The 21,864-nt window shown below is 55.3% G+C and overlaps 1 protein-coding gene across 2 annotated transcripts in view; it reads right to left on the bottom strand.

The window, feature by feature from the left end:
• Positions 1-21,864, bottom strand: part of BCR (BCR activator of RhoGEF and GTPase) — a 115,206-nt gene that overhangs the window by 38,685 nt on the left and 54,657 nt on the right. For both annotated transcript variants that reach the window (XM_047762781.1, XM_047762780.1), the window contains exons 3-8: positions 16,524-16,628; positions 15,875-16,060; positions 10,436-10,543; positions 6,764-6,824; positions 5,602-5,654; positions 2,971-3,111 (exon numbers count right to left, since the gene is read on the bottom strand). In XM_047762781.1, the coding sequence (XP_047618737.1) occupies positions 2,971-3,111; positions 5,602-5,654; positions 6,764-6,824; positions 10,436-10,543; positions 15,875-16,060; positions 16,524-16,628 (654 nt within the window). The remainder of the gene's footprint in view (positions 1-2,970; positions 3,112-5,601; positions 5,655-6,763; positions 6,825-10,435; positions 10,544-15,874; positions 16,061-16,523; positions 16,629-21,864) is intronic.

Here is a 21,864-nt window from a genome sequence, read left to right as displayed (position 1 = left end):
CTATGGTCTCTGAGTGAGGGGTCCAAAGAGGCTGCTGGATGGAGAGGACGTCACCTAGGCCTCCCCTGCAGTGTCCTGTGCTTCTGCTCTGGCCCGGGGCCACAGGACCAGAGCCAGGAAGGAGGCCATGACCCAGCCACCAGCCCTGCCTGGCTCTCAGAACCAGCACTGACTCCTGGCCTGGCAGGTCCTCTGGGGTTGCAGGCCAGAGCAGGGCTCATGCTGCACCTGGGCTCTGCTCTAAAGCTGGTGTAAGGTCCTGGGATTGGAGCAACTATCCCTTTGATTTAGGGTCTCACTCAGAGCAAATGGCCCAGGGGTGGAGTGGTGGGAGAGAGACCTGGACCCTGCTGGACCCCAGGACAGGACAGCACTGCACCTACAGAGTCTGAGGGGTAGTGACGGAAGAGTGGGCTCACAGGGACCACAGCAGTGTGTGTGCACAAGAGAGTGTGTCCCTGCATCTCTCTATGTGTCCTTGCGTACCTTGATATGCCCCTCGTGTGTATCTGTGTCTGTGTGTGTCATGGAGCTGAGCAGCGGTGGTGGGAGGGAAGGCATCAGGTGGCGAGTTGACACACCGCCTTCTCGACACTCCCCCTTGGAAGCCCCCCCACATCTGGGTAGGGACACCAACCAGAAAGGAGACCACTCTCTGCTCAAACAGATAACACTACCCACCAGGCCCCCAGGCCTCCTGCCTGCCCTCCTCTCCTCTCCATGTGGCGGTAACGCTGGTTCTGCTGCTTTGCTTCTCTGAGCCTCAGCTTCCTTAAAGATGGGGATGAAAAAGCCCTTCCCAGAGACATCTTTTAGAGTCTCACCCAGCTATTGGCCACCCTCTGCCCAGTCCTCTGTGGGTGCAGGCCCCACGTCCAGAGTTTCCCTGTCCTCATGTCCTGGTTCCTTGTGATAATCCTGTCGGGAGGACACCATCACCCCCATTTCCACAAACAGGGAGGCTGCATCCTAGGTCGCATCTTCAGAGGGGGCAAGGTCTCCCCTAGGCTGGCCAGCCTCCTCCAGGTGTTACCAGGGCAACATGGCCCCCAAGCCTCCTGGGCAGACCCACCTGGATGAGGCACACTATTATGGGCTGAATGTTTGTGCCCCCGCCCCCTACTCCTATGGTGAAGCCCCAACTCCTAATGAGATGGTATCTGGAGGCAGGGCTGCTGGGGGTGATGAGGTAAGAGGAGGTCATGGGGGTGGGGCCCATGACAGGATTGGTGCCCCTATGACAAGAAGAGGAAGACAGATCTCCCTCTACCATGTGAGGACATGGTGGAAAGATGGCTACGTGTGAGCAGGAGGCAAGCCCCACAAGACCCTGAGCACTCCGCATCTGATCTCCATCTTTCAGCCTCTAGAAGACTGAGAAACAAGTGCCTGGAGTTTAAGCTCCCTAGCTGGTTGACGGCATTTTGTTACAGCAGCCTGAGCCGACTGAGACACACATGCAAGGGAATCGGAAACCAGGGGGTTCCATGGAGGCACTGGGAAGTTTGATTATAAACAAACTAGCTTTGCCAGGTGGGACCAGGAGGAGGGACCAAGGATAGCCCAGGTGGGGGCTGAGAGGACGGGAAAGAGATGGTCGACGCAGGACCAGGGTGGGCCCTTGTTTGCTCCAAGAAGGGGCTGGATTCAGCATGTTCTGCGCCCTGGAGGAGGCCAGCACCCGGCCAAGCACAGGTGGCCTGGCTGAAATGGAGCAGAGAGGAGCACATCCTCCTTGTGAACACACAGGAGAAGCCTGAGACAATCCCGTCAGTTCAGGGGACGGGGGAGGGCGAAGTCACAACATACCTGGGGTGCACACCGTTACAAGGGGACACCCGGCCTCGCATCCTGGTTTAGCTGCTTAGTGGCCGTGTGGCCATGGACAAGCGACCCAACCTCTCTGAGTCAGTTTCCTCACCTGCAAACTGGGAGAACACCTCTGACCTCAGAGTCTGAAGCATAGCTCCTCTCTCCCTTTGGAAATGTGACAGCCAACATCACATGCCAAATTTAAGAGGCTGGCACAAGGTATTTCCCAAGCTCAGGCCCTTCCCAGCTAGACTCTGAAAGAGCGGCCTCGCTCCCCGACTCTGGGGAAGGGCCTGCAGATTCTCTCCCGGCCGGCGACCTGGTGGGTCAACCTTGGTGCTGAGCACCTGGCACACGAACTAGAGAAAGAGGAGGAATGGACTCTGAGTGGCCATGAGTCAGCATCAGGTTCACTGCCAGCCCATGTGCTGCTAAGCCACACAGCTCCTGGCCCCACATGAGCCCCTCCGAGGCCGTGGGTCAGGTCCCCCAGCCCCAGTGCCACTTCCAACAAAGGTGCTCCCACTGGACACTAACTCCAGACAGGCATCCCCTCCTAGCTCACCACGTGCTGCCCAGTCGGACGCGCCCGCCTGCAGCAGGCTGGGCCCCTCCCGGGAAGGGGCAGAGGTGGCAGGGCGGCATCTGAGCTCCTCTGTTCCACATCCTCCCATCTTACACGTGCTGGAAAGGAAAACCCCACCACCACCACCTCTGGAGATGCTGGGAGGGGGAGGGAGGAGGGGAAGGGGAACCTCCCTAGCCCAGGATGTCAGGCACCTTCTCCATCCATTCTCATGCCACAAACACAAACCACACACCCCTCCCTTTCTTCCCCTTTGAGACCCTTAAACCCGCTGTTAATTGTATTTTAATGGAAGAACACTCAGGAGGAACCGACTGGATCCCAGGCAGACAAGTGCTGTCCTCCCTTTCTCCTTACCTCCTCAGCTGGGGACTTGGATGCAGCAAGAGGAGGACAGGTGCATAGGACATAACCCCCAAGCGAGGTCTGCAACCCTTCCCTGAAGCCCGCACACCGGCCTGGGTTCACCCAGTCAGGCTTAAGGGCCTCCAAAGCCAGGCATTTCTGTGATCGGCTGAGCTGTGCAGACACAGTGGGCTTTATGCCCCCCTCAGCTTGGCCACCAGGCTCACCTCTCCCTTCTTCACGGTCATGGACTGCCGGCGGGGCGTGATCTCCTCGTTGATGCTGGACAGGAAGTTCTGCGAGATGCGCAAGGCGTCCTGCAGCAAAGGATGGTCAGGGTGGCTGGAGGGGGTATGCTTCAGCAAGTCCTGATCGGAGAAGGATGGAATTAGCACGGGCCCAGCACCCCCACCGTGCAAGCCCTGGATGTGCAGGGTGGCCCCTGTGCTCGTGGGAACACTGTTCCAGGAACAGGTCCTGAATGGCACCCCATGAACCTGTACTATCTGCACACTGCTGAGGGAGCTCTGCGCTATGGGTTGAGGGCAGGTTTCTGCACCTGCAGGACCTACAGAACCTGCAGGGCTGGATAACTGGTGGGGGCTGTCCCATGCGCTGTAGGATGCTGGCACTGTCCCTGGCCCCTGACCACTCCAGGCCAGTAGCACCCCCTCATCTGTGGTTATGACAAGTAGAAATGCCTCTAGACATTGTCGCATGTCCCCTTGGGCAGAACCAATCCTGGTGAAAGGTCAGGAGAAAGCCCTAAACCTTCCCAACTCTTCCTTTTTATTTTTTATTTATTTAGCTGTGGCTACACCATGCAGAAATTCCTGGGCCTGCCATCAAACCCATGCCACAGCAGTGACAACATCGGATCCTTAACCCATTGAGTCATCAGAGAGCTCCTCTCCCTCTTTTAGACAAGAGCCTGACAATCCTCCTCGGCAGAGAGTGCACATAATCTCTGCTGAAAGTCAATGGCTCTCTGGGTCAGAGAAACAAAACTACCTTAGCTCCCAAGTCCTACCACCAGGAGAACCTGGGGTGATGAAGTAACTCGGGGATGCTCTGGTGTCAGGGACCCCAGACCCAACACCTCCCAACCCCTCGACTCTGGCTTCCCCTTGCCAGGCCAGGGCTCATCACAGCAAGGGTCTCCAGGTCTCTCATGGGCCATTTGCCAGAGCTTCCCAAACTGCAAATCTCAGTTCATTCTCTTCCATCCAGGAACTCTTAGAGGATGGTAAGAAACTGGATGGAAAACCACACAGCTTAAAAAGGAATGAGGGAGTTCCCATCATGGCTCAATGGAATCGAATCTGACTAGGAACCACGAGGTTGTGGGTTTGATCCCTGGCCTCACTCAGTGGGTTAGGGATCTGGCGTTGCCGTGAGCTGTGGTGCAGGCTGGCTGCTGTAGCTCCGATTAGACCCCTAGCCTGGGAACCTCCATATGCTGCAGGTGCGGCCCTAAAAAAAAAACCCCACAAAAGCCAAAAAGAAGAAAAAAAAAAAGCATGAGGCAGAGCTGTCTGGACTGAAGTGGGACAACTACCACAACATAATATTAAGGAGTAAAATGTATGGAATGGGGAGTTCCCATCATGGCTCAGCGGAAAAGAATCTGACTAGCATCTATAAGGACGCAGGTTCGATTCCTGACATCGCTCAGTGGGTTAAGGATCCAGCATTGCCATGAGCCGTGGTGAAGCTTGCAGTCGCAGCTCGGATCTGGCGTTGCTGTGGCTGTGGTGTAGGCCAGCAGCTATAGCTCCGATTTGACCCCCTACCCTGGGAACCTCCATGTGCTGCAGGTGCGCCCTGAAAATACCAAAAAAAAAAAAAGTGTGGAATGGCATGTGCAGCATGATACCCTTTGAGTGATCGAAAAAGATGTCACATGTGTTGGTATAAAGATTCTCTCAGTGCAGGCTCCTTTGTAGGGAGGAACAGGAAGGGAAACAGACATTTCATACACTTCTGTTACTTGGTTGCTGTGCACGTTTTTTTATGCACATGAAAGACTTGTTCTTTTTTCTTTTTTTGTCTTTTTACTATTTCTTTGGGCCGCTCCCGCGGCATATGGAGGTTCCCAGGCTAGGGGTCGAATCGGAGCTGTAGCCGCCAGCCTACGCCAGAGCCACAGCAACGCAGGATCCGAGCAGCGTTTGCGACCTACACCACAGCTCACGGCAACGCCAGATCGTTAACCCACTGAGCAAGGGCAGGGACCGAACCCGCAACCTCATGGTTCCTAGTCGGATTCGTTAACCACTGCGCTACGATGGGAACTCTGAAAGACTTATTCTTAATACATGTGAATAGGGTCACCGGGCAGTGGGAATGGGGGCCATTTCTTTCTGCTTCTGTTTAGTATTAACACAAGCACTTAATACGGGTAAACCAGCATAATGAAAAAAAATAAAAATCATTAAAAAAAAAATAATGTGTGACTCCCCACTGCCTTCAGGGCCGGCTGCACACCCTTTCCCAGCTGGGAGATTATGGTCTGACCACAGCCCCTGGTGAACCTGCCATCCACGCCCTCGCTCGTGCTGCCCACCCCCCTTCCAGGAAGCTTCTCCATCTGCCAGCCCCTGCCCATGAGGGACAGGATGCTCCCTACCTGTACCTGCTCAGATGAGGCACCTGGGACAACGGGAGAGCCTGCTTGGCTCTCCCTGGCCGCAGGTAGCCCAGGGATGGCAGAGGTGCCCCATTTTTGCATCCTCAGTAAAGGTGTGCAGCAAGAAAAGGTGGCAGGTGGGCCAAAGTAACAGACACCAGCATCAGCCCCAGGACAGCAGAAGCTGGGAACCCAGGGCAGGAAGTGGCTCCCTGGCTGAGGGACTCACGTGCAGAACCAGCGTGCTCCGCGTCACCCGGTCCACAGGCTTGTAGAGCAGGGCTGAGGAGAGATGGGCAGCGTGAGATGCCGCCTGTGGAGAAAGCGGACCGCCGCCTGCCCACTCTCACTGCATGGGCAGGGGAGGGGGTGCCCCCATCCTCCACATCCCCCGGGAACCCCACCTCTCCTCTGGTCAGTGTCAAGGTTGGACCCAAAGGGTGGGGACATGGCTGTGACACCAGTGCTGGGTCCAGGGCTGCGGACCAGAACCCAAGCCTGTGTGGCTGACTCAGTAGCAAGCTCTACAAGGCCTCTATCGACTGCCCTCCCACAGGGGGATGACGATGGGCTGGTGAGCAGGCCAGCATGCTGCCCTCCACATGGACCCGAGCCCAATGCTGAGACATGGCTCTTGGATTTACAGGTGTTTTCAGACTCCTGGACGCCAGCAGCACGGAGCCCCACTGGCTTTGGCTGTCTCTGCCTCTCCATGGTGGGCACGGCCCATCTCAGGCTCAGGAGTGTAACGTGCTCTGACCTGTCAGGTGCATCTACACCCAAGACTCCTGTGACGAGTGCAGGACGTGCGCCGTTGTTCCCACTTTACAGAAGGGAAAGCCGGCTCAGAGCGTGGTGAAGCTGTGGCCAATGGAACATGTCTGCTGTTGTCTGTGAGCATGACTATTCATGAGGCCCTAATGCCCAGAAGTGAGAAGTGCCTTGCTGTCCCTAACCCCACTCCATGCCGAGAAGGAGGAGGGTGGACATAGGCCTGGGAGCCTGACCACTTGGTTCTGTCCCTATCCGGTCACTCGGGACCTGCACTCTACACAGTTCCTTCCATTCTAGTCCTGCTTTATCATCCAAAAGAAGGAAGATAAGTCCTCCTGCAGGGCCTTTGGGACAACATGGTGATGCTGTAAGCACCCAGCAGGGCCTGCCTTGTGGATGTTCCCTAACTCCCGTTCTTCTTGGTTGTCCCTGTTGGTGACAACAGGGTGGTCTTGACGATGTCCCTCCCCACCCACCATGCCCAGCACTGCCCCCTCCTGGTCCTCACCCTCACTATTGGATGTGCGGAGCAGCAGAGGGTGACCCAGATGGGTGCCACACCTGCCTGCAGTGGCCATGCCCCAGGGGCATACAGGGTCTCGGCCTGGAGAACTTACTTTCCAAAGAGTTCTTGGTGGTCTGGTCCTTGGCATCCTTATTGCTTCTGGCTCTCAGGTTCTGCAAAGAGAAAAAGACATTTTCACTTGGGGGCAAAGGAATCAGTATTGACATGGAAGCAAGTTCACAGTCAAGAAGCTTTAGCAGAAATCTCACTCTCCTCTCACTGCTGTGGCAAAGCTCAGGGGTGTGTCTGGGCCACAGTGTGAAGAACGGGGCCCTGGATGCTGTGGTTCACGTGGGGTGGCCTTGGTGCTGCTGACCTCGGAAGCAGAAATGCTCTTTTGTGAGAGGCTGTCCTACACACCCTGGGATGCTGAAAAGCAATACCCTCTCCTTCTGCTGTGACAATCTAAAATGTGCCCAGGCATTGCTAAGTGTCTCCAGGAGACAAAATCAGTCCTGGTTGAGAACCTCTGACACAGAGGATCCTGCAAACTGAGGCAAACAGCAGCACCCCTTCCTGAATGCGCTGAATGCCTTACTTGGAGCAGTTTACCCGAGTGTAGGAGCTGGTGGGTCCGAAGACAGCTTCAGGGCCGACCAAGGCAGGCCGCCACCAAGGATTCTGCTTCCATCCTACCTTCTCCCTGCTTTGCCAATGTCCTTACTAACAGACGAGGCATGAGACTGTGGGGAAGGGAGCAGAGTCTTTTAGTGGGTGGGTGACGTCTCCACACAACCGCATCAAAGGTGTTGCTGATTTGGTCCAAGGTACCAGAAGAATTATGGATAAAAGGTCCCTGTGTGCCTGAAAGAATCTCTGGAAAGCTGTGGTTAATCTCAGTGCTAAGCGTCTGAACAACAATAAAAAAAAAAAAATAGCCAGATAGAGTTCCCACCGTGGCTCGGTAGTTAATGAACCCGACTAGAAACCATGAGGTTGCAGGTTCAACCCCTGGCCTTGCTCAGTGGGTTAAGGATCCGGCATTGTTGTGAGCCGTGGTGTAGGTTGCAGACGCGGTTCAGATCCCACATTGCTGTGGCTCTGACGTACGCCGGTGGCTACAGCTCCGATTGGACCCCTAACCTGGGAACCTCCATATGCCAAGGGAGCGGCCCTAGAAAATGCAAAAAAAAAAAAAAAAAAAAAAAGCCAGGGACCAGAAAGGGCTGACACGGCTTTCCCCACCTGACAGGCTATAGGAAACCTGGGACCAGAAAACAGACTAGAAAACACGGTGTTTCAAGCTCACGGGGGCCACACTCAAAATGCACTTGGTGCCTCTGCCAAGTTTAGTGCCCCTGCCCCTTGGGACGCCTCCTCCACCTGTCTGTCTCAGCAGCTCTCAGAGGGGATGGGGGCGGGCAAGCTCAAACCTGCAAACATCAGGTGCTGCTCACGTGAGCTGGGCAGGAGCCCACCGGCTGAGTGTCCCAGAAGGCGTGATGCACGTGGGCTCTGGGAGGCCTACCTTAGGGAAACTTACGAGTTCAGTTTAACCCTGAATCTCCCAAATTTCCTAGATGCCAGGAGCCCTTTTCACACGATTCCTGCGACCTCCTGTCTGGAAGCTTGAGCTTCTGGAACCTGGCTTGGGCTTCTTCCGTCTGATCCGACGCTGGTGCACAACCATTTCTCAGGCCTGGTCCCGCAGGACATGAAGGACCACTCCTCCACCCATGCCCTGGAGGCGGACATCCATCCCCATGGCCGAGCTCTGACCCCCCCAGGGTGCGACCCCCAACACCTCTACATGGACCGCTGCTTCTGTTTCCTTTTGGTTCATTTCACTGTCAGTATGGCTCCAATTTCTCAGGGTCTTTTTTGAAACACAGATGGGGAACCAAAGTGGACAGCGCCGATGGTACAAGTATCAGGGAGGGCTAGATTCTGGCTGCCCCACATGCCGTCCTGCTGCCTGTGCCCAGGTTTTGGCTTAGAGCACCCACTGCCCATGGTTGGTGGGACCACGTGAGTCGGTAGGGGAGGGGGGCATCTCACCAGTACTTCCTCCCTTCTCTGTGGAAACCTGTCCAGGTGGATGTGAACTTGGCCTGATCTTAAAGGATTAGATCCCTAATTTGTCAAGGTCATGCGGCACTCTGTACCAGCATTCCAGCTGTTGGGGGGTGAAGGTTGATGGTTTAATGAGCTAAAGGAGAGGAACAGACCAAATGCTCCAGGCAAAGCAGGGCAGCTGCGGAGGGAAGTGTGGCGTCATCCTGCAGCCCTGGGTGCACATAGCCCATTATCAGCTGGGGAGTGGGGCAGCCCTGGGCTCTGGGGAGATGTCACAACACGTTATCACCCTGGACCCACAAGGGCCACCTCCCATGATAAACTATAAAACAGCACAAATCCCCCAGAACAAAGCCCAGGTGTGACAGGTGGGCTATGATTGTCTCCCAGCAAGAGACCCTCTCTTCCCTATTTCTAGTTTCTGTTTTTCTTCCTAAAGCTGATTTCTCATTCAAGAGGTTTTCCCGGAGTTCCCATTGTGGCTCAGTGGTTAACAAATCCAACTAGGAACCAAGAGGTTGCAGGTTCGATCCCTGGCCTTGCTCAGTGGGTTAAGGATCCGGTGTTGCCGTGAGCTGTGGTGTAGGTTGCAGACGCTGCTCGGATCCCGTGTTGCTGTGGCTCTGGCGTAGGCCAGTGGCTATAGCTCCGATTTGACCCCTAGCCTGGGAACCTCCATATGCAGTGGGAGTGGCCCTAGAAAAGGCAGAAAGACAAAAAAAAAAAAGAGGTTTTCCCTCCCAGGAGTACCCGTTGTGGCTCAGCAGTTAACAAACCCGACTAGTATCCACAAGGACATGGATTCAATCCATGGCCTCGCTCAGTGGGTTAAGGATCTGGTGTTGCTGTGAGCTGTGGTATAGGTTGCAGATGCAGCTTGAATCCCATGCTGCTGTGGTGTAGGCTGGCAGCTGCAGCTCCAATTTGACTCCTAGCCTGGGAAGCTCCATGTGCTGTGGGTGCAGCCCCGAAAAGACTAAAAAAAAAAAAAAAAAAAAAAAGAGGTTTTCCCACACAGAATCCTAGTTTGGTGAGGAAGGCAAGTTATGGCTCCAAGGACTTCAGGCCTAGAAGGAGGACAGCATCACCCAACAGTCTTGGGCAGCAGCAGGATGAAGCAGGATGGAGCAGGGCAGGGAGGACCTGGCATGACCACCAGCCCCTGAAGGCCATCCATCTTCTGCATCTGAGGGGCTAAGACTCCAGGGCCTGAGGTTTCAGTTCCGGGGAGCCTGTGTAGCTTTCTCCATGTGTGACTATGGAGCGCACACCACCAGCCCCAGCCCCTGTGCTGGCTGCAGGCCCAGAGGAGCGGGGTATGACATTTCTCCCCTGTTCCCCACCCACAAGGTGTAGCTGGCCTCAGGACTCGTGTGTGGAGACCTCTGTCATCAGGGCAGACCTATGGACACCCTGAACTGCACAGAGACAGTGCAAGAGAGCCTCTAACTGCCCAGGATACTGTGCCGAACCCCAGAACTGGGCCCTGGCCCCTAGGGAGACTGCTCCATTCGCCTGCTCATGAAGGTGTCCCCCGCCTGGGGTTGATGGAGGCAACCCACAGGCACCCAGAAACAGAGCCGAGGTTTACGACCAGACCTCAGTGTGCTGCACCCTGTTCTCCCATGTCCTGGTGCGCCCACAACCAGCCCACAGCCCACCTGCAGGAGGTGGAGGGGTGCACCTGTCTGAACAGTGTCACATGTACCTCAGAGATTTCTGCAAACTGAGCGTTGGCCTGACAGCACTTCTCGGCTGTTTCCATGGCAACTCCGTAGTTGTCCACAAAGGCCCGGTACACACCCAGCTGGCTGGCCTGTGAGAAGAAGGAAGAGAGTGCGGGACAGGTGTGGGGCAGGGGCCACAGGTTTCCATCTTTTTGAGTAATGGGCTTGCATGCACAGCCCTGGAGCCACCACAGTGTGGGGCTGCAGGAATCTGAGCATCTCTGCACAGCTGCTGCCTCCTACCCGCTTCCCTCCCCACGCACTGAACACGCTTCCTCCCGAAGCAATACACTGAGGAGTGACTCAGCCCTGGGCAGGCGGCAGTTCCCTTCCTCCGCTGCTTCATCCCCTCACCCCACTTGTTTAAACAGGGCCACCAGCAGCCGCTGAAGTTCGAGGATGTTAGTGAAAGTGGATGAGCATCTCCAGCAGGGGGACGGAGCAGCCTCTTCTGGTGGACCAGGAGGTCGGCCCATCCCTGGCCTGTGGGACTCAGCTCCTATCCCACCCCTTCAGACACTCTTCAGGAACATGCGGTTTAGCTGCCCTTAGAGAAGAGGGGCTCCTGTAGCCCCAACCTGGCGATGGGGCCCATTTGCACACCTGGCAAGTGGGAGAGCTCTGCTGCCAGCTGCAGGGCAGGAGGGATTTCTCTGTCCTTTGTTCAACCAAAGGTGTTAACAGAGGGTTTCCTCACACAGCCTCCTGCTCTGACAATTGGTTGAGTACAGACTTCCTTGGGGGGGAGGTCTGTGTAGAGCCACCACCATCACTGGCCACAGGTCCCCTCCAGAGGCAGCGGGGGGAACCCACCCCTCATCTTGCAGCTGTAAACCCAGGCCTGGGGAGGTCAGAGCCAGGCCTCCCACTGCAGCTGATCGGTAGTGGGAGGCCTAAGGCTTCTGCTGATCCTGGTGTTTGTTCTGTGTTGAACCTAAATTTTATTTCTACATGTATTTGCATTTATATTGAATTTTATGTTTCTTCAGATGGCAATCCCAGATGCCCTTGGCACTGTCTGGTTTTCTCCCTGTGGGGCTGCATGAAAGGCCTGGGGCACAGAAGAAAAAGTAGCAGCTGGAGGAGGCCCAGCTGGCTCCGTCCACAATGATCACCCGGACAGGTCACTGTACCCCAGATGCCAGGTTCTCCAATACACGGTCAGACCCAGAGTCCTTTCTCACCACCACCCTCCCCTCCACCTCCCCTGCTACTGAGCATCTCCTGCCAACACAGAAGCCCTGCTTTAGGCACTGGCACTGAGAATCATTCAGACACAGTGCGGCTGGCTGGCAGCAGACGCGATAAATAAGTAAGGAAACACGTAACACGGCAGATGGCTGAAAGCAGAGCTGGGGATGAGAATGTGGGGCAGCAGCTTTCAATAATGTGGCCAGGGCTGCCTCTCTGAAGACGGCAGCTCTGCTGAGTCCTGAGGGGGTATCACTCCTGAATTGTGTCTCCTCGAAATCCATGTTAAAGCCCTAACCCCCGGCACCTCAGAAAGCAACTGTATCTGGAGTCGCGCCTAATGAGGTGATTAGGTAAAAATGACACCACCTGAGGAGGCCCTAATCCAGTCTGACTGGTGTCCTTATAAGAAGAGGAGACTGGGACCCAGACACAGAGGGACGGTCATGTGAGGACTCAGGGAGATGCCAGCCGCCCACACACCAAGGAGAGAGGCCTCTGGAGAAACCAGCCCTGCCAGCACCTGGATCTCAGACCACCGGCCTCTAAAAGTGGGAGAAAACAGATCTCTGTTGTTTAGGCTGCCCGGGCGATGGCACAGGGTCTCTGGGAGGAGAAGCCCTTTCATTACTTCCCCGGCCCCCCATCCAGGAGCTCACAGCACCCATGTAGCTTTTACTTAAAACCGACAGCAGGACAGATGCAGATCACGTTTCCCCTGATGTGAGGCCCCAGAGGACACAGCGTCACAGCCATGGTTGGTTTCTTTCTGCCAGAAACACAGAACCTGAATATATTCCTGAAGGAACATCAGGCCCAAACCAGCCTGCACCCTTGAAAAAAAGGACAAGGTCGTGGAAGACCATCAAAGGCTGAGGAACTGGTGGGGTGGGAGGAAACTAAAGAGATGTGACTACCAGGTACATCTTGTGGCCGGGACCTGTGCCTGACGCAGGAGGAAAATGGCTACAAAGAACACAATGGCTGACTTGGAAGAAATCTGTACATGGAACTCATATTAAATAATAGTATCACATCAATGTGAAATGTCCTCCGAGAGAGGGCTGTACTGTGGGTTATGGGAGAGCATGTCCTTATCCTTAGCAAACACATGATAAAGTATTTAGGGGTATAAGGGCAGGCATCTACAATTTGTTCTCAAACTATATAAGGGCACCCACACGTATGTGTATGTGTGTGGGGGTGGGGTGGGGTGGGTGAGTGTATATAAGGGAGATTAAAAAAGATAAAGCAAATATGGCAATAGGTTACAATCAGTATGTCTGGCACATGGAGTTCTTTGTGCTATTCTTGCAACAACTGAGGAAGTTTGAAACAAAAAAACCCAGAGCTGATAAGAATTCTGCCAGAAACAAAGCTCAGATAGGTGGCAGTGGGGGTTAGATAGGTGGCAGTTAACCCGTGCAGGTAGGGGAGTTCAGGCACTGTCAGGACCTGGCTTCCCAGGTACGGTAGGTGGTTCACAAGTTCCCGAGTGGTGGAGGCACAGGGGCTGGGACACCATGGGCTCCTCTGTGGTCCTAAGACCCTCCCAGCAGGGAGCTGGGCCCAGCTGTGATGATCTGGAAGGGATGTGGGCAGGGACTGCGGCTGTCTGTCTGGCCCTGGGACACACACGTGAACACTCAGCATGCTGCTTCCTGGGGTTTGACCTCCAACGGCAACCCCCCCCCCACACACCCGTCTTCCTGCTACAACATCCCCTACATGAAGGTAGTTCAGGGAAACCAGAGAAAACTTTCCAAATTCCAGTGTTCATCGGACTATTCACATTTTTTATAACTTTCCAAGCGACTTCAGACTTCAGAGTGTTATTCGGAGAAGTGTGTGGTTGTGGTTTCTGGCCCCCACACAATTCTTCAAAGGTGGGGGGGCTTCAAGGATAGGGAGCACCTGCCTCAAAATACAGCTTCCCGCTCTCTGGCTGAGGGAAAGGGGTCCCAGAGGGAGAATCTGAACAAAAGAGGTACTTCACGCCACCTCAAATCCTTGCTCCAGTGTGTCTGTTGCTCAGGGCGGTGGATAGAGGGGACCGCCAACAGGAAAGCCACACCTCAGAGCGGAACGCCAGAGCCCAGCGTTGGCCAAGATAGGACAGCGTTGGGCCAGCTCTGCGTCTGGTGGCCCAGGAGGGCTGGGTGCTGGCCATCAGTGACCACGTGCTCTGGGCACATAGAGGGAGCCTGGTGACCTCAGCCAGTTCACCTTGGGAGGGAGACTGCTCCAGGCAGAGAGCATGTCACAGGGGGCTCAGACAACCCTGATACCAGGATTAGGGGTCTTCAGAGGGGGAGTCCTGGTCATACGGGCCTGCCCCATGCACCTGCCTTTGAGGGAGACCCAAAATGGGGTTCTAGGTGCTGGGAGGGGCCTCTCTGCTGGGCCCCCAGGGTGGCTGGGCTCTGACATCCATATGCCACCCCCATATACCAAGCTTCCACCTAAAGAGGCTGGCTCCCTTTTTATTTTTTATTTTATTCATTTACATTTTTTCTTTTTTATGTCTTTTTCAGGGCCACACCCACGGCATATGGAGGTTCCCAGGCTAGGGGTCTAATCAGAACTGTAGTCACCGGCCTTCGCCAGAGCCGCAGCAACGCCAGATCCTTAATCCATTGAGCAAGGCCAGGGATCGAACCCTCAACCTCATGGTTCCTAGTCGGATTTGTTAACCACTGAGCCACGAAGGGAACTCCTGGCTATCTTTTTAGACCTACAAAGGTGGGGGGGCCCCTCACACATGACCCTCACACACTAGAAGACAAACGCTGATCTGGCAGCTCCTATCTGAGAATCTTCTCCCCCAGACTCAGGTCCCTGAACCACCTCTTCTGGACAAGTTCTACCGTACCCACACTCATTTAAGTGTGTGCCTGAGCCCGGTCCCTTCTGGGTATGGCCTGGCCGGCGCCAAGGGGCCCGCCAACTCCCTTCATTGGATCGATAGATCTTCCCGATCTTGCACGCTGGGCTCCTCCTGGGCCTGAGGTCAGCAAAAGGGCCAGAGAAGGCCCCTGACCTGCTCTCTCCCTACTGTGAGGGGTCTTCTGCCTCTGGGACCCAAAACCACCTCTGCTGAATGGATTCCTGGCCAGCCTGAGTCCTTTCTGAAATCCTTGTTCTGTCACTTGGCACCACCTGCCTTCTAGTTTTGAGTCCCCTTGGGAAGCAAACCACTCTTCCTGGGGACACAGAAACCAGCATTACAGTCTGGGCAGGTGCCCTGCCATTCCTGAGCCTCCTCACCGACACAGGGTAAAGATGGGATGTGCCTGGTAGGGCTGCCTTGGTTCAGCTGGGATGGGGACCCTGCAGGCCATCTGGAGCCCAACTGGAGTTGAACCCTCTACTGGGACCAGACGGCCTCACAGCATGAAGCTGTGCCTCAGCCCACACCCTGGTGTGGCCATCCCTGGGAACAAACTAACCCTCCTGCATTTCTCCAGCCCATCCATAGGACGAGCTCTGGTTCCTGCCAGACTGGAAGGCGCTGCTGTCAAAGTTGCCAGCATTAAATATGCCTGTAGGTTCCCAAAATAGCTGCCGCAGGAGCTGGGGCCACACATAAGGCCTGCTCTCACCACCTCTTCAGCAGGGAACCCCTGGGGACCCAAGGGCTCCTCCTCTCCTACCACCCTTTTTTTTTTTTCCCCCCACTGTACAGCAAGGGGGTCAGGTTATCCTTACATGTATACATTACAATTACATTTTTCCCCCACTACCACCCTTTTATTGACCAGTCTTCCCTCCCCAAACCACTGTTCTCTTTTGAAAAAATTCTTGGTTGATTCCAGAGCCTTTAATTCAGAGAACTGCAAACATGAAATAAAGTACAATAACCCCCCACTGTTCCCTTTTGTGCCTGCCTCTCCAGACTCTGTGCTCCTAGTCCCCCTGCCCTAGCTCTGAGTCCTGCTCCCTGGTCAGCAGTTTCATTGTGACCAAAGGGGATCCTGGTCTCGTGCAGGAGGAGGCGGCAGCGGTGGGGGGGGCAACATGGGTGCTGCAGAGCTACCTTCCCCCGGCAGCCGCCTGGGGCATCCAAGGCAGCAAGAGGCCTGGGCTCCCATTCCCTCCCTCCCTCCTCCCCTCCCCTGACAGAGCCCAGGCAGCACAGGCCCACAGGTTGTCTCAGGCTCAGGGAGCAGACAGCACCCCGCCCCGTCACCCCCTGCCAGGCTGCTGCGGCCCCTCCCTAAGTCACTCACCAGCTTCTGGAAGAGGTCGCCCACACGCTGCTGGTGGCTCCACTGCTGCACACGGGGGAAGAGCCCGTCGTAGAACTCCTTGTGGATCTCATAGAGTTCAGGCACTTTGAAGAAGATGGTCTCGATCTGCTGGCTTGTCAGCACTGGTTGGGAGGTGGTGGCAGCAGCCTTCAAAGGCTTCATGGGCTGGAGGAGAAGAGGTACCAGGGACAGCGCTTGCCGCTTGTCATGTGCATTGAAGTCACGTGACACAAACATTTATTTTTATTTAATTTATTTACTTATTTATTTTTGGTTGCGCCTGCAGCACGTATAAGTTCCTGGGTCAGGGATGCTACTTGCACCATGGCAGTGACAATGCCAGATCTTTAACTCGTGGAGTGGACAGGGAACTCCTATTTTCAAATTCCATTAACAATAAAAATTTAAAGCCAGCCTGGTTTGACACCTGAGTCTTATTACACTGGCATCCACTGCCCCCTGGGGGGGGGTCCAGCTCCCACAGAGACAAAAATGTCCTGACTGCCTCTCCCTAGGTAAGTCGAGGCCTCCTGGGAGGGTGGGCTGCCCCAGGCCCCAGGACCTGCAGCCTGGGACATGTGAGCAGAACTCCCTGGCCCCCCGACTCAGCCCCTACCCCGCTCCTCACCAGCAGCAGTGCCTCCAGGTGGCTCAGGTAAGTCTCCTCACTAGCCAGGATTCCAGACAGGACCCATTTTCTCATCTCCAAGCCCTTTTCCAAGTCCAGCTCACTCTGGAGGAGAAACAGTAAAAAGTCAGCCTCAGGGTGGGTGTGGGTAGGGGGCCCCTCTCAGACAGGAAGCCGGCTTGTTCACCTGAGAACAAGCCTCCCGGAAGGTTCCAGGGAGGATTAAAGAGAGGCACGTCAGCCCCTCGCTCGTGGTCACTGCAAATTCTGTAGGGTCATCCAGCAGAGCCGAGGGTCACCCTCAGTCTTGACACCAGGAAATGGGCAGTTTGGAGCTGAGCAGGGGGGCGAGGCCTCTCTCCACACCTTCTGCCTGTGACTGAGGCGTAGCTGTCCTGGAAGAGGATGAGCTGGGGGAAAGTCGGGCCCACTGCACGGCCACCCTGACTCCCTCCGTGGCGCTCCACCCCTTGCCTGGTACCTGCCTCGCTGGCGTCGGCGCTGTTGCATCTGACCCTTGGACCTACCAAGCCAGGGCAGCACCGCCTCCCTCCCGGCCACAGGGGTGGGGCTGGGGGTGCTGCCACCTGCCAGGAGGACCCCCTCGCCCTGGGCTTTGGGCCTCTGTCCTTCAAACCTGCTCTTCTGAGTCTGCTATGCAGACTTACTTAGTTGGCAAGGACCTTGTTCCGGGTGGGCTATGGCCAGGTGCCCTCTCCCCACTACTAAAAGTGTTACTCATTTTCCCAAACTGCTAACGGGGCCAGGCTCTGGGCCCTCGCATACCAGCAACTGGGGCTAGAGGAGTCTCTGAGGGCTGGGGGCCACCCTGTGTTTTGTGGGAGGTGAGCGTCTTTATAGCCTCTGCCCACCACATTCCAGCAGCAAGACCCCCACCTCTGGATGCAAATATCTGTAGATGGGGCCATGTGTCATCCCGTGGGGGCCGAAGTACTCCCGATGAGAAAACGACTGAGGCTGGCTCGGACGTCATGGCGCTACCAGTTCCTGGAACTGGATCTTCCCATGCAGCCCCTCTGGGCCCTTGACCCTGCTGGCCCTTTCTACCTCCCCGGCCTGGACGTAGGAGCTTCTACAGACAGCAAGCCAGAAGGGAAGTGCCCAGGGCCAAGAGTCGGCACCTGCGGCCACCACGCCAGGCCCGCCCAGCCAGCCACACTGGCTCAGGCAACTGCCTCCTGCCCTGAGGCGACTTCACTGTAAATGGGAATGGGGGCCCCACCCCCACGTTCCCCCTGTCTCTGCCTTTTGCGCCTCTAGGGCCCATCCTGGCCGCACTGGGACCATCGAAAAGGCTTCCTAGACCACTCTGCTCCGGGAATCTGAATTTGCACACACAAGGTACATGCAGGTGGGTCTATCCCGTGTGCACATGTGTGCACACGCACAGGGGGCAGCTGTCAGATTCTTGGCTTAGAGGCACTCCAAGGAAGGGACCCCACATCCCACACCATGGCCCCCGTCTAGGCCATGACAGGCAGCAACTCCATGAGCAGAGCCTCTGGGGTGCTGGGCCCGATCTTGAAGTTCCCTATGCCCAGCATGGTGCCTGGAACACACAGATGCTACATGAAGATGTACAGAATAAACAAACCAATGAGAGGAGCCAGAACTCCTGACTGGGCCCAGGCCTGGCTGTACCATCATGGCCCAGGGAGCCCTTGCTGGAAGACAAGCAGGTCTCTGGGTCCAGGACTGTGCTGGACCCTCAGTGCCACCACCATCAGCATAGATGGGCAGGGTGGGGGACCTTATTACCTCCTCTCATCTCAGGCCACATTGCAAATGAAGACGCCTCGGGGAAGCAGCTCTCAGTTGGCCTTGCACATGCCTCCCACCGTGTCCGGGACAAGGTGAAAGCCTGTGCGCTCGGAACAATCCCACTACTGTGCTCTGCCGGTGGACCCGCCTGGCACAAGATGCTGTCTGCTCCCTTCTCCCGCCTCCATCACGGCACGGTCTGGGAAGCAGGGAGGAAAATGCGCAGGCAGGATGGCGCCCAGTCCAGCTCCCCCTTCTGAAGGGCGTGGCCTGCTCAAGGCAACATCTGGGCAGCAGCCAGGGCGTCCGAACTCAGGCTAGAACCTTCTCCTGAGTCCCAAACGGGCCAGTGGTAGCAGACAGGGCAGCTTGGACACCAGCTGGCAGCCCCACCCACAGGAGAGAGGATGGGAGGAAAAGCATGGAGGAGAGAGCAAAGGGCAGGGTGGGGACCGGCAGTGTTGATGGCTCCGCCTGGCACACGAGCCAGCTCTGGAAAGGGCCCATGAATCCATTCCGTCCATGACGGGAGGAAGCCGGAGGAAAAGGGCAAATGGAAAAAGAAGGAAAAAGGCTTCCTGCCCCTGCAGTCAGGAAGGTGAGGGAGCAACAGAAATCCTGAGGCTGAGACAAACTGGGTGTGACGATGGGCTGAGGGAGGGACCGGGTGAATTGCCACCTGCCAGCTGCCAAGCCCACAGGGCACTGAGAGCAGGGGTCGGGGGGAGCTTTGCAGAGGCACCCCTACCCCACCTCACCCCCAAGAGATCGGGGTGCAGGACCTGGCCTGTTCCTGGCTGGGAGGTGGCGGCCAACACAGCTGCTGAACAGAGGACCCCTGTCTGGGGCAGGGGCAGCACCATGTGCTGGGGGCTCCTGCAGCCTGGCTCCTCCATATAGAGACCCCCGCCTTCAGGGCAGGCAGGACGATGCCTGGGCACCAAGCCTCTGAGACTGTCCAGGGATGGAGACCATCACTAACCTCAGGGCTGGGAAAGCCTCCATCACCAGGATCCAGCCTATATGGCCCCCTGGGTCCTTTCCACAGTGCTCTGGGTAAGGGGGCCTGGCCTCTGCTGATTCTACCTAACCACAGAGGTGGGAGTTTATGGATCAGACATGAGCCACTGAGCCCCTGAATTACCGTGGAGACTTTAGGAAGGTTCTCCTGATGGCCAACTACCCAAAGGGCCCAAGCTTCGCAGCTGGGATGAGCCCCTCCCAACCCAGGTCAGGATGCAGCAGGGTGGGCTGGGACCCCTCCCCTGGCTGGTTGGGATCAGGTACCTCTGACCTCAAGACCACCACTGTTGTTGCTAGAAAGTGACATCTGTATCTTCCTCAAACCCACAATCAAAAACAAAATGAGGGGGGTCTTACTATGCCCCTGGTGGGGAAACCAGAAGTCAGGCTGCACCCATCTCCAGAGCAGCAGAGGGCACCTGCCCTGGGGTTCCAAGCACCTAACCACAGGCCTTCTGGAACAAAGGTGCACAGCCCGCCTCTGATCAAGTCCCCATCTCAGTCAGGCGCCTCCTGACACCTCTCTGGGCCAGGTGGGTCTGCTGGACCGGAGCCCTCAACCCTGCAAGCAGGTGCAGCCTCTTGCTATGCACATAATGCAGCCTTCACTGGGGTGGGAGGGAGGCCCTGGTCCCGGATGGGCAGCACAGCAGATAGCCCCTCAGCTGGGGCTGAAAGGTGGGGAAAGAACCCCCCCGTCAGTGTAGCAGGTGTCTGAGGGCAGGGCCTTGCGGGAGGGGGTGTGTGTCCAGGCTGCATGGGACCTGGGGCCTGAAGTGGAGTGGGGTCATGCCAGGGGGAAGACAGCCCTCACAGACAATGGACAGGGATGACTGTCCCAAGCTCAGGACTCGGCCATAAGGAAGCCTATCTGTACTGAATAAACTCATGAAGCAGGAAAAGAGGGGGACGCATCAAAAAGGCAAGGCGGCATGAAAAAATGCTCAACATCACTAATTATTAGAGAAACGCAAATCAAAACTACAATGAGGTATCACCTCACAGCGATCAGAATGGTCATCATTTTATATGTCTACAAATAACAAATGCTGGAGAGGATGCGGAGAAAAGGGAACCCTCCTGCACTATTGGGGGGAATGTAAATTGGTACAGCCACTATGGAAAACAGTATGGAGGTTCCTCAGAAAGCTAAATACAGAACTACCATATGATCTAGCAATCCCACTCTTGGGCATATATCCAGAAAAAACTATAATTCAAAAAGATACATGCACCCCTGTGTTCCCTGAAGCACTATTTACAAATAGCCAAGACATGGAAACAACCTAGATGTCCATCAACAGATGAATGAATTAAGATGTGGTACATATACACAATGAAACACTACTCAGCCATAAAAAGAACTAAATAATGCCATTTGCAGCAACATGGATGGAACTAGAGAGTCTCATAAGTCAGAAAGAGAAAGACAAATATCATATGATATCACCAATATGTGGAATCTAAAATACGGCACAAATGAATTGATCTATGGAACAGAGACAGACTCATAGACATAGAGAACAGACTTGTGGCTGCCAAGAGGGAGGGGGAAGAAGTGAGATGGACTGAAAGTTTGGGGTTAATAAATGCAAACTATTGTATCTGGATGGATAAGCAATGAGGTCCTGCTGTATGGCACAGGGAAGTACATCCAATCACTTGTGATGGAACGTGATGGAAGATAATGTGAGAAAAAGAATGTGTATAACTGGGTCACTTTGCCGTATAACAGAAATTGACAGAACATAGTAAATCAAACTTTAATAAAAAAAATTAGGAGTTCCCACTGTGGCACAACGGAAATGAATCCAACTAGTATCCATGATGATGTGGGTTCAATCCCTGGCCTTACTCAGTGGGTCGAGGATCCAGCGTTGCCATGAGCTGTGGTGTATGTACATCATAGATGTGGCTCAGATCCTGCATGGCTATGGTTGTGGATGTGGCGTAGGCTGGCAGCTGTGTAGCTCCGATTCGACCCCTAGCCTTGGAACTTCCATGTGCCACAGGTGCAGCCTTATTAAAAAAGCCAAAAAATTAAAATATTAAAAAAAGAAAGGCAAGGTGGTTGGTGTTAGCCAAAGGGTTGAGAAGGCTTCAGAGGCTGTGTGGACTCAAGCAAGTCACTTTGCCTTTCTGAACCTCAGTCTTCTCATCGGTAAAATGGTGAAACTGGCTGCCTGGGTAAGAATCTGCATGAGGCAGGTGTGTGTACATTAGGGCTCCCTTCGCACCCTCCCATTTCAGGATGAGAAACCCACCCAGCACTGGGGTCTTCAGAAATCACAAAATGAGCATGAGAAGCAGTCCTGCAGTTAAGGCACGAGCCCAGCACAGAGGCCACCATAGCAAAAAAAATACACTTCCTATGCCTCCTCTCGGCCACAGGGAAAAGCAGAGTCCTCTTTCATTTTTTAACCTCGGGTGGCGATCAGCCAGAAACAAGCTAAGACACAGGGGGAATGTGCCTGTCCTCAGGGGCAGAAGAACCTGAAAGAGAGGTGCAACCCGACCTGGGGTCAGCACCCTCTCA

This window comes from Phacochoerus africanus, chromosome 15 (assembly GCF_016906955.1).
Source record: "Phacochoerus africanus isolate WHEZ1 chromosome 15, ROS_Pafr_v1, whole genome shotgun sequence".
NCBI classification, from domain to species: domain Eukaryota; kingdom Metazoa; phylum Chordata; class Mammalia; order Artiodactyla; family Suidae; genus Phacochoerus; species Phacochoerus africanus.
This window is presented reverse-complemented; position numbering and strand designations above follow the sequence as displayed.